The sequence below is a fragment of the Medicago truncatula genome, chromosome 8 (genome assembly GCF_003473485.1).
Source record: "Medicago truncatula cultivar Jemalong A17 chromosome 8, MtrunA17r5.0-ANR, whole genome shotgun sequence".
Taxonomy (NCBI): Eukaryota; Viridiplantae; Streptophyta; class Magnoliopsida; order Fabales; family Fabaceae; genus Medicago; species Medicago truncatula.
Window position 1 is genome coordinate 1,632,406 of NC_053049.1, and position 19,482 is coordinate 1,651,887.

The window sequence follows — 19,482 nt, forward strand, 5'->3', positions numbered from 1 at the left end:
AGAACATTAGAAGAAATTGCAGGATTGAGTACATACTTTTTTGGGTTAGCTCAATGAGACGACTTAGATTCTTCCATCACAATCACAGTCACTTGATCTTTTTAAAAGCACTAGAGTATACTATTATAGAGAGCTCTCAGAAGTAAAGCCTAATTCAACTGACAATGTCAAAATTGTTAGATTGAACGCCTTTATCCAAGTTCAAACATGCGACTTTGTAGTGTGCATGAGTTTCCGTGATCTTTACCACTTCATCTATTGAACAAAAAAATAAAAATAATTGGAGATTCATTTGAAAATGAAACAATAAATGTATATAATACCCCTCAAGAAAAATGTACATAATAATTTAAAAAGGGAGTACTGTTTATGGACAAATTTTTGTCCAAATGAATGGTTATATTTTGTATCCACACACAAGTCCTAGCTCAATTGTCAAAATGTTGAAATTGTTAGGTCGGATGCTGTGACCGAGGTTCGAACCCCGGTACCTCCTCCACTTGTGTGTGTAAGTTTATAATGGCTTTGCCATTTCGTCTGCAAGCTTAAAACGTGCTATGTTATTAGTGTCATGTTATTTTTCATATAAACATCATGAAGTGAGTCAATTTAATGTTATTTTTACTTAACAATATATCAACTTGAAGCACAAATAACCCATTTGGGTTGGCTTGGTGGGACTGACTTGAGATTTGGAAGTGTGCTCCTCCTCAATATTTCAGGTTTGATTCTCCTTATGTCAATTTAGGTGAGTTAATAATTTAGCTTCGTAAAAAAAACTTGAAGCACAAATATTGTTTGCTCAATTAAAACACCAAAAGAGATTATTAACTTGAGCACAAGAACCATAAAGGGATCTTGATCTTGAAGCAAGGTTTTCAAATATGTTACTAAAACTAAAAAACAAGAAAGAAAACAGAAACAATTTAAGTAGCATGTTCAATGCAAACTTGATCATAAACTTTAATGAAACATTTATTCAAAGGTTAGTAATTGTAAGAAATGTTTAGAAGTTCAGAGCTAAGTTTTGTAGGATTGGAGAGCATGACCATATGATCTGAACCCTCAATCATTTTCACTTTAGCATATGGACCTGTTGTCTCAATTATCCACTCTTGAAAATCCTTTGTTTGCAAATTGTCATTTTCAGAGATGATGAAGATTTTAGGCACCATTCCATTGTTTTCATTTGTAACAGTTGTTTGTTTCATCAATAAATCAGCATCGCTCAAAAAGGGAGGTAAAGGTCTCACTAGAGATAAAGCAAGTGTCAAATCCTGCATATAGAAATTGAATTTGCCTTAATTAAGTATTAATAATAATCAATATAAATCATATTTACATTATAGATTACATAAACATTAGCTAAAAATCAAATCAAAATACATAATATGAGTTTGATTTTTCTATTTTGTCCAATTGATAAAACTATTTACTTGAGATGGTGATAATTGGTACATTCTGGATGCTAACAAATCAAGTCCGTTAGACGAGAGGATCGGAGCTTTGTCTGGCCCGTTAACGATGAAATTTTGTTTGTCCAAAATTGAGCCCACTCTTCTCCTACGCTACATGATCCGCACACCAAAAAAATTCATCAAATCGCGGGTTAAATTCACAAGAGTAATTGTTTTTTCATTGACGAAGTGATAAACACACCACCCTAAATTCACACATACAATTATTAGATAGTGGATTTGAACCAAAATAAAAGTGTTTAGTCTAACAAATTCGACATTACTCATGGAACTAGATCTAAGCTACTAATGATGCATTTTATATTAAGTTTGTACCGTTAAATAAACACCTCGTAGTGAAGCACTTCAATTTAAATCAATAAAAATACAAAACAAATTGAATAATACAATAAAATATAACACTTCAAATAATTTCAATATCATCTCAAACTATGGACTAATGGTGCTTACTGCCTAGTAGATACATACCACAATATTATTTTTTTGTTAATACACCTCAATCATTCTTATTTTTCAATTTTATGATAACATATTCTTATTTTACAATATGAATTTAACACTGTTTTCTAGTATGTTTGACTTCCCATTTTAAAATCTTAAATATCATAATTTTAGAAGGAAAATTTTTAGATTAGATTATCGACATTCATACAATCACACAATCGATGATTCGAACTGTCATGTTAAGATTAGATGATTTATATTCTAACTTTGTATTTTGGACTCGATTTACAAAAGTTGACTCATAGATGGTTCAAGTTTTTTGACACAAAGTGTAGATCGCATAACTACGTAAATTCAATAGGATTTATTATTGATAGAATTCAAATCCTAATTTTTTTTTCCCCTTACAAATGGAAAGTCAATGTTAATTATGTGACTTGTGAGCAGAGTGTAAATATGCAAATAGTATCATTGTATGTAAAGTACCTCTTGAAGAAAAGCAGGATAAGTGAGATTTTGAGTGACAACAGTGGCTGTGATGAAAACTGCAACAAAGATTTTGTGAGGGTAGTTTTCCATAGCAATAGACACAGACAACCCTCCAAGACTATGACCAACAAGAACCACTTTCTCCTCAAGAGGAAGTGACTCCATAAATGTCATCAAAGGTTGATGGTATTCAGAAATTGAATGAACCTCTTGCATCTGCTTTGGATTGGTACCACAAGCAGCCATGTCTAGTGCTGTGACTTTATGACCAGCTGATTTTAGATCAGTTGCAACCTTATACCAACACCATGCACCATGGATGCCTCCATGAATCAACACAAAGTGCTTTTCCTGTTTGAACATCTTCAAAATCAATGATAGTCTTTCTTGTCTATGAAAACTGCAAATTTATATACTACATATGAAACTAGTCTTCTTTCTTGTTTAAGCATCTAAAACTAATAACTTTTACATTGAAAATTGTGAAGTTATGATTTTGATATGTTTGACCTCTATTTTCAAGATAAATTTCTATTTATGGGTTACTTAAACAATGCCCCCTTAGGGCTTTTTATTTTAAAAAATATGTTTAGCATCTCTATTACTCCATCTGTTCCTTTATCTAAGCATTCATTTGATTTTATTTTTGTTACTAAATGTAAACCTCATTTCAAATTATTAGATGCATTTATTATTTTTTCTTAAACATACCCTTAATTAATACTACTAACTTGTCTTGAAATATAAAAAGTCAAATTTAATCACATACAAACAAATGACAATGTGGTAATATTAACATACAAAAGGAGTACATTAATTACACTGATAACATTTCTTAAAAAATGTGAAAAAAGTAATGGATGCCTACATTAAGAGACGAAATGAGTATTTCCCATTACTAATCGTTGCTAAAATCACTTTATGGCTGGCTAAAGAAATGTTACTTAAACTTTTTCATTAATAATGGTTGTTAAACCTACTTTATGGCTGTCTAAATAAGTGTCACTTAAACTTTTCATTAATAATAATGGTTGTTAAACTTACTTTATGTTATAGCACAGTGTACACTTGTCTCAACGCTTTTATAGTACAGTGTACGCGTATATTATGGCTAAAACCAGCCATTATTTTTTTGTCCTTAGGAATATAACAACTTTTCGTTTTAGTGCCTCTAAAATTTCCTTCAAGATTTAATCCTTATAAAATTTTCAATCTTTATTTTTGGTCCCCCGTTTAAAGTAAACTCATATGTAGAATTCATATTTTTAAATAAAATTTTGCAGAAAAATGCATAATATTATAAGTATCTCTCCTAAAAAAATTAGAATTTTTTACAAAAACATGAATTAAATATGAATTTTTATATGTTTGGAGGTAAAAAATTCATATTTAATTCATGTTTTGTTAAAAAATTCTAATTTTTTTTGGAGTTATTTTTACAATATTCCATACATTTCTGCACAATTTCATTAAAAAATACAAAAGTTTACTTAAAAATAGGGACCAAAAGTAGTGATTGAAAATTTTATAAGGACTAAAACTTGAAGGAAAATTTTAGAGGATTAAAACGAAAATTTGATATATTTATAGGGACCAAAAACATATTTAACCTTTTTTTATGAAGTCAATACATGCTTAAAAATTGTCGATTGATGCTTTAACTTTTACACATTAAAAAATTCAAATGACTTTGTACTAAAATATAAATGGCCCCGTATGAAAAAGAAGAATCATTTGAATAATTGGAGCTTCTACCTTTTCACGTTTTTTATGCATTGGGAAATATGAATAGTGCATTGGAAAGTGGTTTCTAGCTTTCAAAAGCCTTCCCAAACACACACTATGTCATTCCTCAAAAGATGTCAAAAAGACCGAATGAATGAAAGAAAAATCTAAATGTTTTAGTATGTTTCCTATATTTAAGTTTAAAAAACTTAAATATTTCTTATAAAGACGTATATTTAAACATGTATATGTAGTGAATTCGAACTTCCATTAGTGCCATTAGAGTGAGATAAATGTAATTTTATTTCTAAGTGTATATTGAGGCAATAAAGTTTTGCTTCATTTAATTTCATAAAACAAAATTCTCTATTTCTCTATATAATGCTAATAATGCTATTTTTACTGGGAAAGTTTTTTTATATGATAAAATAAGCATTATTCAAGTGCCAAAACAGTGAGAGTACAGTTAAATTGGTTATTGGTTGAGACATTCTTCATCCATATTTTGAAAGACAATTACATGCTATCAATGCACATAAAAAATTCATAAGTCAAAAGTACATTAACAAGTCAAAATCTTAATCCTAACCACCAAACTAAATTAATTCCACATATGGTCAATGGTAAAGAGTAATAAAAGATTCATAGACTTTAATTGCATCCATCCCCGGGGAAAAAAATTATTGTTGGTTTTCGGTCATTTTGACTATATGAGGTCTTCGAAATGATCAATTCAACCACATGTTGACAAGTCATTTGAAGAAGACGTGAATTGGAGATGACCTAGTGGTTTGGTTGAAAAGAAAGTCAATGATAACAAACTGATTATATAAAACCCTATACACCAAAACCCTAACAAACCCTAGAAGAGCAAGGAGGCGGTGCAAGGACTAGATTGTGAAAGTTAAGAACATTTAAGAAACAATTACACTACATGATTATATTATCAACTATACATCAAATAGAGGAATAACAAACACCTTAATGTTGAAACAAAAGAATGAAGTAAAAACAACAGATAACTCCATTTATTCATAATTGAAATATAAGTCCAGCCCCTATTCTTTTGTTTTTGGGACGTGATATGCACAAATACCATATACTATTACATTAAAATTAAGGATTAATACTTTTGTACAATCTTTAGAAGGGTGGAACTAAGCTTCTTTGGTTTAGACAACATGACCATGTGATCAGAATCCTCTATCACTTCCACCTTCTCAAATGGACCACTTCTCTTAATCATCCACATTTGAAAATCCTCTGTTATCAAATTATCACTTTTGCTTATGATAAAAAATTTAGGTACTCTTCCATTTCTATCATTGGTAACTGTTGTTTCCTTCAACAATAGTTCAACATCTTTATAAATTGGTACAGGTCTCACTAGGGACAATGCAAGGGTCAAATCCTACACATTTCAATTTGGAGTTAGTTTCATTATAAAATGCAAAATCACTTGTTACTATTAACATGAATAAATACCAAGGTCTAAATTAAATTCTTATGGCAACATTTTTACATATACCTCAGATGGTGATAATTGATACATCTTGGATGCCATGAATTTTGGTCCAACCAATCTAGCAGTTGCAGGTTTGTTGGGTCCATCAAAGAAGAAAAACTTTGTGTCCATTAAAGAACTAAGCCTTCTAGCTTGCTACATGATGATAACTAAAAGTTAATCAAAATGTATATAATGATAGTTATATATGATAAAAAAATCTTCATAAATAAATTGTCTTTAATCAAAGTTTAAAATTGTGGACACTTGAGAAAATATTTTTAACCCTATTAATATGTAGACACTTGAGAAAATATTTTTAATTAAACTTATTAATTTTTAATTTAATTGAGGAAACTCTAAATTATTGTCAATTTTATGAATAATTTTGTGGAGTTTCTAATAATAATAAAATAAAAATGTGAGTATAGCAGATTACCTCTTGAAGAACAACTGGGTATGAGAGGTTTTGACTAAGCACATAAGCAGTAACAAAAACTGCAACTGAGATTTTTTGTGGGAACTTTTCCATAGCAACAGATGTAGACACCCCACCCAGACTATGACCAACAAGAATTACCTTCTCATTTGGAGGAAGAGATTCCATAAATGTCATCAAGGGTTCATAATATTTTGAAATTGAATGAATCTCTTGGACTTGTATTGGATTGATACCTGAAGCAGCCAATTCAATAGTTGTAACATTATGACCAGCTGATTTAAGCATAGTTACCACCTTATACCAACACCATGCACCATGGCTTCCACCATGAATCAGCACAAAATTTGCACTATTAACACAAATTATAGGACAAAGAATTAATAACAAAAGAATGTGCACAAAGTGAATCTCCCTTTTCATCATCTTATAAATTTTGGCCTTTTATATTTTCCTTCACACAATACATATATATGCACATGAAGGTTCTAAGAGAATTATTCTTCTTGGCTTATTTTTTATTCTTCATTCATTTTTTTTGGTTAAAGAATCAATTTGCAGAAAAAATATGAAATGTATATATAATTTTATTAATTTGGGAGTTAACTTAACGCATGTGTGCAGCATGTTCTTAAAAGTCAACGCCATCTAAAAAATTATAACTAATATAAAAAAATTAAAATTAAAATAATGGTTTAAATACGTACGTAACCTGTACCAATTTGAGGCTGTGGTTATCCTTATGCACCCTGCATACATCCAGAAATGGTTTTTGTGAGTTGTACTCCAAAATCATTAGATGTATTTAATGGTTTTCAGCACCTCCATAAATCATAGTATGTTTTGTATAAAATTATGCCAAAATCATTTTGCTGTGGAAATGGTTTTTGTGAGTTGTACTCCAAAACCATTTCTGAATTTATTCAGGGTACATAAGGTTATGCACCATAACCACCCCCTCAATTTGAGAATGATGTGTGTTATATGGACCTGTCAAAAGTGGTTTGAACTTTAAATATTGATTTTTACAATTTTTCATAAAAAATTAAAATAATATAAAATAAAGGCAAATGCTAACATGTGCTCCAAGGACATATGCTAAGAATTTAAAATAGAAATAAATGTCTTAAAGGTTGTGCATTCATTTCTATTCAACTTTTTAAAGTCAAAATTTTGTTCTTTTTTATAAAATAATTCTAATTTTGAATTCCTTCACTAAGGGCACAAAATAGCAAGACCCTAAAATAAAAAATAAAAAAAAATAATTTATTAAAGATCTTGAATCATCTTCGTTGAGAGTATATCAATTTCATTCGATGAAAAAATATATTAGATTTTAACCTAACTCATTTCTATCAATAATTAGACTTAGAATAGACATTGATATTATATGGAAAATGTTAACCAGTGACTCCGGGACATTAATTAAGGACTTTAAATAGTAAACTTTTATGAAAGTAAGTGCAATTAGTGCATTGGAAATTGAAAAAAGTTTGACATTTTAAAAAATAATAACTTAATTTAGAAAGCTTAAAGACTGCCCCGGAGGCACTCGTTAACAAGACTCATATTATATTAGAATTTGAATTTGATTCAACTCATGTAGATACTCCATCTGTTCTATATTATACTTCTTCCGTTTCAAAATGAGTGTCACTTTAGGCTTTGGCGCACAGATTAAGAAATAGAATGATATAATCATTTGATATATTTACTTTATAAGAAAAAGACAAAATTAAAGTTGCATTGAAAATTGTAAGAGAAAAGTTAGAGAGCGTAAAGTTGGAAGAAAAAAATTAAAGTTGTATTGAAAATGTAAATTGACATTCATTTTAAAACAATTTTTTTTGGCTAAAGTGACACTCATTTTAAAACGGAAGGAGTAAGTCATTTTAATAAAAATTTGTCTCAAGTTATTAGCCATTTTATAATCCCAATGAATGATTAATGATTTTTTTTCCTGTCTATTACTCCCTCCGTCCCTAATTATAAGACCCTTTTGAGAATTTTTTTTGTCCTTTTTTATAAGACTCATTTGTTATTTCCAACTACATTAATGATTTCTTTACATACATGCCCCTATTTATTATACATCTTTTTCTTCAATCAACAATAAATAACATGTTGAAAACATAAACTAACCTTCTTTCTTAAAGGATAAAATTGTAAAAACAATAGTGATTACAAACAACTTTAATACAGATATCCACTATCTTAATTCCCGTGATTTTGGCAAAAGGGTCTTATATATAGGGACGGAGGGAGTATATGCTTTATTATAATACTCTCATCTTTCAATTTTTTAAATTTATCTTCCATATATCATATTTAATCAAGGATAATTTAGCAAAGTTACTTATAATTTCATTTTTTTTTCTAACAACACTGATTACATATTCTTAGAAGATCTTTATTATAATTGAACGAAAAACTTATTTAAGTCAATTCTTTTTCCTTTGTCTATAGAGATCGTTTCTGTAACTAGGTGTGATCTTTCTAGGTCCTAATGATAAATATCCTTTTTTTTATGAAGTTATTTTTTTTACACCTCTGACTCAGGATCTTAGATAATCCACTACAATTGACAACAACTTTACCGTTATCCAATTAATGTCGACTCATGCACTTTGCAAGTTGACTCATGAGCCTAAGATTTGTCTGAACATCCAAAAGTTGTGGTTACGTCCACGTTCTGTACATCCAACGTTCAAATACTGAGCCTATCAAATCATTGATACAAAATCGAAAACAATCATCACTTGAATCTCAAAAGAAAGATGATATTTGAATTTTATTAGTCTTTAACTCAATTATATAAAATTCATTTATGAGATTGTAGATATAATTATATTTGAGCTTTATTTTAGCATTTTAACTTAATTAATTATTTAGTTCATTAAATAATATATATGTCAATTAGTTATACAAATGTTAGGAATCAATAAGTAAAAGGAGAAATGATATTTGTACAACAATTTTTGCAAAAACCATCTCTTTCATATTCTTTTTATTCTCTCTCTTTATATTTATCTCTATATTATTTTTATCCAATAAGAAGAAAGAAAAAATGGTTGTCACAAAAGTTGTTTAAGATTGGTGGTACAAATATCATTCCTCAAATAAAAGTGTTCAATGATCATAACACACCCACTTGTTTTTTAAGAAGGTGTGTTATAGCAACATACACCTTAAGGTGTATTTATTAACATTTTAGTTATAACTTGTTAAAACACTCCCACATAAAAACTAGTGGGTGTGTTCTAGCAAATCCATACATACACGTAAGTTCTAACAAAAAAATTGGTTATCTATGCAAAAAATAAATTTGAAGGATGGTTATCCATGCAAATTGTTAGGTTGGCACTCATACTTGATATATAGAGACACACCGCAACTCACATGAATGAATTATTCTGCTGTTTCATGCACCAAACATAAACTCGATAGAATATAAATCAATTGCATTTCTGCATATAACTTTGCTTCTTTTTTTTCTTTCTCTCTAAGCATGAAAAGTGATGAGCATATTTTGTTTGGAACATAAATTAATTAGTATTAATACATAAATGATCCTAAATCATATCAGCTCAATAGCAAGAGTTTAACGTTATAGTCTGAAATGTTCAACTCCCTTCAATTGTTTTTATTAAAATGATAAGTGTCAATTTCATTGATAATAATTTCACTATATTCTTCATTTATTTTTAAAAATAATACACAACATCTATAAAATCACAAACTAATAAACATCAAGGTCTTAAAATTGTTTATCCAAAAAACCAATAAAAGCATATCTAATATTTGTGAGCACTCCTTAGAATATGAGAGGTGAGCTTTTTAGGTTTGGAGAACATAACCATGTGATCTGAATCCTTTATCACTTTCACTTCAACATATGGACCAGTTCTCTCAATTATCCATAATTGCAGATCCTCTCTAATGAAAATGTCTCCTTTAGAGATAATGAAGACTTTTGGTACCCTTCCATTCCTCAGCTTGGTAACTCTTGTTTCTTTCAATATCAGTTTTTCATCATTAAAGATAGGATGTGGCCTCACCAACGATGATCCAAGTGTCAAATCCTGCGCATGTTACCATCAATTATTGGCTTCAATGTAAATTAATAAAATATGTATAATATAATATAATATGGTATTTTTTTTAAAGAATAATATAATATTGTATGTTAAGGTAACTTAGGGTATACATTTAACAAATAAGTGTATAGATTTTTGGTCTTAACTCCCTCCTTGCTAGGGAAGGCCTTCTAATAATTTGAAGTTTAATCGAGACATAAAAAAAGTCTAACTAATGCTTATTATAAAACAAGATTGAAATTCAAATTCTCCTAGACAAATTATTTTTAACAGAAGTTAAGGTTGATTCAATAAATCTAAATGTTTAAAACGAACTTTAAAATACATCTTTAAAAATTAACTACAATAAAATTACAGACATTTGCTCTTTTTTTTTTTACAAAAGAGGGCAAATTATAGACATTTTCAATCTAATTAGTTTTGCATTATTATATAATACTTAAATAAATATTAATTGCAGTCAAATGATTTAATTAAAGTAAAAATATTTACCTCATTAGGCGACAATTGATACAGATTAGATGCCAAGAGTTTGGATCCAAATAACAAGCCAGTTGGAGGACTGTTTGGTCCATCAGAGAAGACTAACTGTGGTGGATCTTGTTGACTGGAATTTAATCTTCTCTGATTCTATGAGGCAATAAAACAAAATGAGACAAATTAAAAACATGTGAAAATAAGCTTCCAAAATTAAAATTAAAACTCAGAAAATTCTAAATTAAAATCCACTAAAGTATTTTAGGTTTCTTAAGAGGCTTTCGAGTTTATTCTTTTTTAGGAATTATTTGAGTTGACGAAGATGTTAAAGAAGTTGAAGACCCCTAATACCCTTCTAATAAATGTAATAAAAAGACAAAACAAAGTACCTCTTGAAGTAAACTTGTGAAATTCAGGTTTTCACTAATCACGAATGCAGTGACAAAAACTGCAAGAGAAATTTTCTTAGGGAACTTTTCCATAGCAACAGATAAGGGTATCCCTCCAAAACTATGACCCACAAGAATCACCTTTTCCTTTGGAGGAAGAGATTCTATAAATGAAATCAAAGGTTCATGATATTTTGAAATTGATGAATGAATCTCTTGAACCTGTATTGGACTGATACCACAAGCAGCCAATTCAATTGTGGTAACATTATGACCAGCTGATTTCAACATGGTTGCAACCTTATACCAACACCATGCACCATGGCCAGCTCCATGAACAAGCACAAAGTGCTTCCCATTAGCACCAATGAAAAATGAAAGAATAAAGAAGAGAAGAATCAGCACAACGTGTCTTTCCCGGTTAAACATATTAATAATATATTATATCTCTATAATTAGGAATGAGCTATTAGATAGACTTGTAGCACTTTATATATTTGCTAGGTCTTTGACCAATTAGGAGAAGAACAAAGAGGCTATATGGTTTCAATAATTTGAATAGTATAACTTAAGGGTTACAAAGAGAATATATAGTAAAGTATAAAAGGATTACTAACTTGAAAATATAAAAAGATCCAATAGCGTAAATATAATAGACTAAGTATCATATAACATTTTCCTTCAACAAAAAAAAAGTATTATATAACATTTCTTCGCAATCCCAGTATCCCACCACACGTTAACAAAAAATATTGAAAGCTTATCAATCAAGAAACAAAAATATACTTGAGAAAATTCTAAAATTCTAACAATAATCTTGTTTATAGAGTCAACTCTTCTCTAACTCATGAGGCTTTTTATTACCCTAGTCATCCTACTTGTTTAAAGTAAAATAAAATGATAAACTAGTTAATATTCTATATATTAGAAATTAATTATAATATTTTCTTACTTTCGCATTCACGCATATATAAGACACTTCGATCGAAATTGCACAATCAAAATTTAAATTATAAAATTAAAATATGTATTTTTTTAAACCGTCTGATCTTGATCGGCCAACGATCGATATACTGAATGTGTCCTTTTTTATTTTTTATTTTGCAAAACTAGGCCCAAAATATCCCATTTCAACTCACTTATTTTTTATTTTCACAGTTTTGGTTATGTTAATTTTCCAAGTGAAATAAATTTAAAAAAATGACAAGGATGAGGTGAAAATTAATTGGCTAAAATATGGTTTTGGTCCCTGCAAATATGTCTCGTTTTGGTTTTAGTCCCTGCAAATTTTTTTTGTTGTTTTTGGTCCTTGCAAATATGCCTCATTTTGGTTTTGGTCCCTGGCTCCACTTTTGTGATGATTTGCACACGTGGCACATGATGACTGAATCCATTTATTAGAGAAATAGTCCCTGCAAAATCTTTTGATTTTGAAAAAGGTCCCTGCAAAATATTTTGTTTTTGGAAATAGTCCCTGCAGGGATTATTTTCAAAAACAATATATTTTACAGGGAACAAAAACAACAAAATTTTTTTACAGGGATTAAAACCAAAACGAGACATATTTGCAGGGACCAAAACAGCCAAATTAATTATTTATACAAAGTTCTCTTATAGTGGCATTTCCATCATTGGTTGTTGTATTGTTTAATTTAGAAACATTTGTTTGATAAAGATCTAGACACAAACATCGAAGTGTTCCTAAATGAGAAAGGGTACCTTTCACTTTCTTCATTTAAGTGTTCCTAAATGTCAAAGGCGCATTTCAAAATTAATTTAAAGTACATTTGATGCAACAAATATTAAACTATATAGGATCTTATAACTCAATTATTAATTAAACGATTCAAACACGTTAGAAGACAATGCCACTTTTGAATTTTGTTTTCTTCTAAGAGAGCTTTGTGGCGATTGTTTTCTTCTAAGAATCGTATATCTTTTGAATTTTGTAGGATTATTTTTTGGAGCATTTGATGGTAGTAACTGGAGCAAGATTGGAATGATATATATGATGGCTAGCTGCTATATATAATTCCATTCATTTATTCCCAAAGTTTATTTAATAATAATATTTACAAGACCTTAAGAGAGACTCCTATGATGTTCAAGCCTCATGCACATGCTGCCCTCTCCTTCGCTGTACTATTTGCCGGGAAGTTTAGCATTACTCATTTGAAAGTTGTTTGCATTGCTTGAAATAGTTTTCAAATTTGATTATACCCAAAGCAACAATTTAGAATTTTCACGGTGAATTGAAATCATTCTTGAATTCATTTGTAGATACTTGAATATGTAATGCCGGTAAGAATTAGCTATTATCTCAACATCATGCTGAAAACTCTCAACAATCTTGGTCATGGATCCGGAAGTTACATTTCTCGACTAGTGTGTAATTCTTCTTATGGCAAGCTTGTCACAACTAGTCTCTCCCCAACAGACGTATCTTGTGACATCCGGGGGGTTTCATCTAACAACAACTTGCTCGTTCTCAATGTCTTATATTATGTCCTTACGCTGTTGAGATTTTGATTACTTGCGGGGTTCATGATGTTCAAGCAAAGTCTCACGGTATTGACTTCATGTTAGTAGTTGTAGTTGACACCTTAGCTTCGTTAATAATATGGAATATTTGGAGAAAATCTTTCTTGTAAAATGTTAAATCATATTAGCAATCTTTCCTCAGTTTTAGGTTGTCAAACAACCGTTTGAAAACTCTTACTCCGATTCTTCTTTTTTTTGGTACAACTCTTACTCCGATTCTTTTTTAGTTTTTGGTACAACTCTTACTCCGATTCTAATCTATTAAATGATGCACATAGTGTGCCCTTTGTAATAGTCTTTTCACGTTCTTTCTTTTTTATTTTGTTTTTTAGTATTAAAAAAAAAAAAACTAGCATGAATAACATCTTATTAATCTACGTTTTTATTTATTGCAAGTGGAAATATATCCTTAAAAGTCAATGGCATCATACTAGAATTGTGCTAACCAACAAAAAAAAAAATTGTGCTTACCTCATATCCATGGAAGACTTGATAAAAGATCTATAATAGACTTTTGATTATGTCCCTATTTGTAAGCATCTTTGATACATTCATATGTATTAAGAAAATAGATGGTATATCAGTCAAGTATATAATTTTTTATTGGTTACATCAAGTATATAATTTATGCATAAATATTATTAAATTGTTCTTTATGTATAAATATGTCCAATTTTTATTTTTTTGATGTGTCAAATAAATTACTATTTCCTTAAAAAAAATTACTATTATTTTCCAACAAATTAATAAAATTTATAAGGAGTATATTTAAAAATTAATATAAATATATCTAATAATTAAAAAAAAAAGTTATATTTTGAGACGACTTTTTTGTGTGAAAATGAGTTCATAATTATGACAGAAAATATTTTACTTAAATTTGTATCTAATTTAACTGAAAAGTTAATATAATAACATGGAGTACTTTGACTATATATACTTAATCAATATGAAATTCTAATATACTCCACCAGTTCAATTCCATAGATTAGAATTAACAACAATTTGTGGTCAGATATCAAAACAAGTAGCCTTACCAAATCATTATAATTCAAAATCACATCCAAATTATTAGTGGAATTCAAACCTAGAACCTTTTACTATTAGATCAAACTTGGAAGTTGAACGTCCATATATATTCTTTTCTGAAAGAATTTAATTTGAAAGATTGTGACATGCAAATCAAATTGCTCATCAACGAATTGTATCATACTAGTCACAATCAAAAACATTTTTACAAGCAATCAACTAAGTTGAGACTACCATAAACAGTAACACAAGGCATTGTATCAAAATGTTGAATAAATGGGAATCCAAAAACGAATGAAATAAAGAAGGGTGAGTGTTATTTTTTTGGGTGAGTGTTATTGTAACTTGATTTATTTATCATTATAAAAAAATTAATTACTCTTTTCATTCTTTCCTTTAATGACATTGATATCCCATTTGATTCATTGTATTGAAAATACTATTGATATCAAATAAAGCTACTATTTTTACTGACCATTCAATTGTGAAAGTTTTTTTTAATGATAAAATAGATGTTATCCAAATGCCAGAATAGCGAGAATACAGTTAAATTGGTTAGTGGTTGAGACATTCCATCCATATTTTGAAAGACAAATACATGCTATCAATGTTCATAAAAAATTTATAAGTCAAAATTACATTAACAAACCAAAATCTTAATCCTAACGGCCAAACTAAATTATTCTACATATGGTCAATGGTAAAGAGTAATAAAAGATTCATATGCTTTAATTACATCCATCCTCGTAAAAAAATTATTGTTGGTGTTCAGTCATTTCGACTATTCAACCACATGTTGACAAGCCACTTGCAAAGCAAATAGAATGATGAATTTGGTGATAGAAACGATAAGTCTTTTACTCAAATACAATAATGACAAAATAATCGCTCTCAAACGTTTCAACAAACACATGGAGTACACACATGAAGCAAATTAAAATAATTGTGAAACTCATGAATTAGAGAATTGGTGGATGATTTTGAGTAAGAGAATGAGGGATAATTATGTTGTTAATGTAACGGAATTTCTGTTGTTGTGTCCTCCAAATTAATGTCCAAATGTCAAACATTTATAGTGCAGTATACGACCTTTCACATGAGAGAAAATACTATTTTGACTTGAATCAATGTTATGGTTCATTAAGCACGCATTTTCTAAATGTTATCATATACACTTGAATCAATGTTATGGTTCATTAATCACTGATTTGCCAAAGGTTCCAATACATATGAATGATTCACGTAAAGAGTTACAACTCTTGTGAAGAGTTATAACTTTTTGTTCTAAAATAATTCCATTATTTTAGAAATCTCCAACACATTCTCCAAAACTCAGACACAATACATCAACTACATGCTTTTACTTTCTTTTTTTTCCTAGTATGAAAAAAAATAAACATTCGTTAGTTAGAAACATGAATGAATTCGTATACACATGATCTGTTCGTAAATCATATCAGCCCAATAGTAAGAATTAACCTTTATACATAAACGAATGGAGTTCAAATTTTCTTGAACAATTTTAATTAAAATGATCACTAGTATCAATTTAATTAATAATAATTTAACCATTCTCCTTTTTATTATAAAAACAATACACAACATCTATAAATCACAAACTAATAAAGATGAAGGTCTTAAAACTGTTGATAAAAAAAAACCAATGAAAGCTTATTTAGTATTTGTGAGCAATCTTTAGAATGTGAGAGGTGAGTTTTTTAGGTTTAGAGAACATGACCATGTGATCTGAATCCTTTATCACTTTCACTTCAACATATGGACCAGTTCTCTCAATTATCCATAATTGCATATCCTCTTTGATGATATTGTCTCCTTTGCTGATAATGAAGACTTTTGGTACCCTTCCATTCCTCTGCTTGGTAACTCTTGTTTCTTTCAACACTAGTTTTATGTCGTTAAAGATAGGATGTGGCCTCACCAATGATGATCCAAGTGTTAAATCCTGCGCATGTTATAATCAATATATAGCTTCAATGTAAATTAATAAAATATGTATAATATATATATATATGGATTTGCTATAACACACCCACTAGTTTTTATGTGGGAGTGTTTTAGCAAGTTATAACTAAAAAGTTAATAAATACACCTTAAGGTGTATGTTGCTATAACACACCTTCTAAAAAAACAAGTGGGTGTGTTCTAGCAAATCCTATAGGCATTTGCTAGAATACACCCACTTATTTTTTAGAAGGAGTGTTTTAGCAAGTGAATAACTAAAAAGTGGTTAAATAACTTTACTAAAACACTCCCACATAAAAACTAGTGGGTGTGTTCTAGCAAACCATATATATATGTGTGTGTGTAACTTAGTGTTAGTGATATAAGAGAAATATCATAATGGGAGATCATTCAAAAGAGAAGTTAATATTTTACAAATAAGTTTATAGATTTTTGGATTTAACCTCCTCATTTATAGGGAAAGTACTCTTAATAATTTGAAGTTTAATTTGAACGTAAATAAAGTCTAACTAATATTTATTCTAGAACAAGATTCTAGAATAAACAATTTATTTTTGATTGAAGTGTTAAGGTTACCTCAACAAAATCTAAAGGTTTAAAACCAACTTTGAAATAACCCTTTAAAAATTAACAACAATAAAATTATAGAAATTTTCAATCTAATTACGTTTGTATTATTATATAATACTAAAATAAAATATTAGTTGCAGTCAAATTATTCAATTAATGTAAAATTATTTACCTTTATTTCAAATTTTCACTCAAGAACAAAAAAAAATTACCTCATTAGGCGATAATTGATACAGATGAGATGCCAAGAGTTTGGATCCAAGCAACAAGGCAGTTGGAGGACTGTTTGGTCCATTAAAGAACAATAATTGTGGAGGATTTTGTTGAGTTCTTCTCTCATTCTATGAGGCAATAAAATAAAATGAGGCAAATTAAAAAAAAAAAGATGTGACAATAAGCTTCCACAATTAAAATTAAAACTCAGAATTCTAAATTAAAATCCATTTAAGTATTTTAGGTTTCTTCAAAGGCTTCGGAGTTTATTCCTTTTTAAGGATCATTTGAGTTTGAATTTCTGAGTTGATGAAGATGTTAAATAAGATGAAAAATCCTAATAATTTTAATTTTGAATTTTATTTTCTAATAAAAGGTATTAGATAATATTTTAACAACTACTCCATCCGGTCACATTTATAAACAAAAAATGATTTTTTAGATACATTGAATATTTAATGTATCCGGTCATATTTATGGGTTAGATACATTAATTATTAGATGTATCTAAAAAGTTGTTTTTTGCTTATAAATGTGACCAGAGGAAGTATGTAGTTTTTTTTTTCTTAAATGAGATAAACAGGATATAGTATATATATATATATAGAATATGAAGAAAAAAAAATATAAAGGTTCAGTTAAAAAAAATAATCAAATTCAAAGGACTTGATATAATTGTGCCTAATTTTTATTAATATAAATGTATATAACCATGGTTACTAACATCTGCAATGGAAGTTTATTATAAGATAACTTTTTTTTTTCCACCAGATCAAGACTTTATTCTATTATTCAAGAAAAAGAGGGTAACCTTATTAATGCATCGCATATTTTGAGTCTTAATTTGACCGAATACCCATATAAATGTGAGAAAAAGACAGCAAAGTACCTCTTGAATTACACTTGTGAAATTAAGGGTTTCACTCATAACCAGTGCAGTGACAAAAACTGCAACCGAAACTTTCTTAGAGAACTTTTCCATAGCAACAGATAAGGGTATCCCTCCATAACTATGACCCACAAGAATCACCTTCTCCTTTGGAGGAAGAGATTCCATAAATGTCATCAATGGTTCATAATATTTTGAAATTGAATGAATCTCTTGAACTTGTATTGGATTGATACCTGAAGCAGCCATGTCAATAGTTGTAACATTATGACCAGCTGATTTAAGCATAGTTGCAACCTTATACCAACACCATGCACCATGGCCAGCTCCATGAACAAGCACAAAGTGCTTTCCATTAACATCAACAGAAAATGAAAGAATGAAGAAGAGAAGAATCAACACAATTACGTGTCTTCCCCGTTTAAACATATTGATAATATATTATATCTCTATGATTAGGAATGAGCTAGTAGATAGACCTTTATATATGTGCAATTGGTCTTTGACCAATTATAATTGTTCTAACCTTTTGAATATTTGAGACATGTTGAAGAGTTTATTTAGAATTTATTTGTGTATATCTATTATTTATATTTTTGATACACTTGTGCAACTGCCTCAATAAAAAAAAAATGTATAGTATTATGACATATTTATCGGTTATCTTTAACTTACTAAAATAAACTCTAGTGTGTGTGTATTTGTGTGTAAGTGCAAGTACATGGGTTCTAATTTATAATAATATAGATTACAAATAGGAGAAGAACAACGAGGCTATATGGTTTCAATGTGAATGGTATAACTTACAAAAATAAGTGATGCAAAGAGAATATATATATATATATATATATATATATATATATATATATATATATATATATAGGAAAGCATAAAAGGATTAGACTACTAACATGAATTTTTTATTTTTTTTTGAAGGATACTAACATGAAAATATAAAAGGTCCAATATAAACAGAAACTTAATATTAGATTGTTATATAACATTTTTCCGCAATTTCACGACGTATTAACAAAAAACATTGAGAGTATGAATCAAAAGATAAAAATATACTTAAAAAATAGATCAAATGCATCTAAAGATCCTTTTAAGTTTTTCGTTTTTTCCAAAGTGATCCTTTAAGTTTCAAAAGTCCCAAAAGTCTTTTTAATTTTTGAATCGTTTCAAACAAGTCTTGTTGTAGATCATAGCATAGTT

General features: G+C 28.9%; 4 protein-coding genes across 5 annotated transcripts; all 4 read right to left on the minus strand.

Annotated features, from left to right (window-relative positions):
- Positions 1 to 832: 832 nt before the first annotated feature.
- LOC25500146 (salicylic acid-binding protein 2) lies at positions 833 to 2,904 on the minus strand. 2 transcript variants are annotated; one of them, XM_013588476.3, is made up of 3 exons: positions 2,409 to 2,904; positions 1,437 to 1,568; positions 833 to 1,277 (listed from the first exon to the last, which is right to left on the minus strand). In XM_013588476.3, the coding sequence occupies exons 1-3, from the start codon at positions 2,772 to 2,774 to the stop codon at positions 987 to 989; spliced, it is 789 nt and encodes a 262-aa protein (XP_013443930.1). In that variant the 5' UTR covers positions 2,775 to 2,904; the 3' UTR covers positions 833 to 986. The 2 variants fall into 2 exon arrangements, with proteins under 2 accessions (XP_013443930.1, XP_013443931.1); XM_013588477.3 differs by lacking the exon at positions 1,437 to 1,568.
- Positions 2,905 to 5,123: 2,219 nt separating this feature from the next.
- On the minus strand, positions 5,124 to 6,629 carry LOC25500147 (salicylic acid-binding protein 2). Its single transcript, XM_024772017.2, has 3 exons — positions 6,080 to 6,629; positions 5,665 to 5,796; positions 5,124 to 5,547 (listed from the first exon to the last, which is right to left on the minus strand). Exons 1-3 carry the CDS (start codon positions 6,503 to 6,505, stop codon positions 5,260 to 5,262), a joined length of 846 nt encoding a protein of 281 aa, XP_024627785.1. The 5' UTR covers positions 6,506 to 6,629; the 3' UTR covers positions 5,124 to 5,259.
- A 3,115-nt stretch (positions 6,630 to 9,744) lies between these two features.
- Positions 9,745 to 11,590, minus strand: LOC11426730 (probable esterase PIR7A). Its single transcript, XM_003626689.4, has 3 exons — positions 11,043 to 11,590; positions 10,669 to 10,806; positions 9,745 to 10,161 (listed from the first exon to the last, which is right to left on the minus strand). The coding sequence occupies exons 1-3, from the start codon at positions 11,469 to 11,471 to the stop codon at positions 9,874 to 9,876; spliced, it is 855 nt and encodes a 284-aa protein (XP_003626737.1). The 5' UTR covers positions 11,472 to 11,590; the 3' UTR covers positions 9,745 to 9,873.
- A 4,152-nt stretch (positions 11,591 to 15,742) lies between these two features.
- LOC25500148 (probable esterase PIR7A) lies at positions 15,743 to 18,786 on the minus strand. Its single transcript, XM_013588479.3, has 3 exons — positions 18,268 to 18,786; positions 17,378 to 17,506; positions 15,743 to 16,575 (listed from the first exon to the last, which is right to left on the minus strand). Exons 1-3 carry the CDS (start codon positions 18,694 to 18,696, stop codon positions 16,288 to 16,290), a joined length of 846 nt encoding a protein of 281 aa, XP_013443933.2. The 5' UTR covers positions 18,697 to 18,786; the 3' UTR covers positions 15,743 to 16,287.
- Between the last annotated feature and the right edge of the window lie 696 nt (positions 18,787 to 19,482).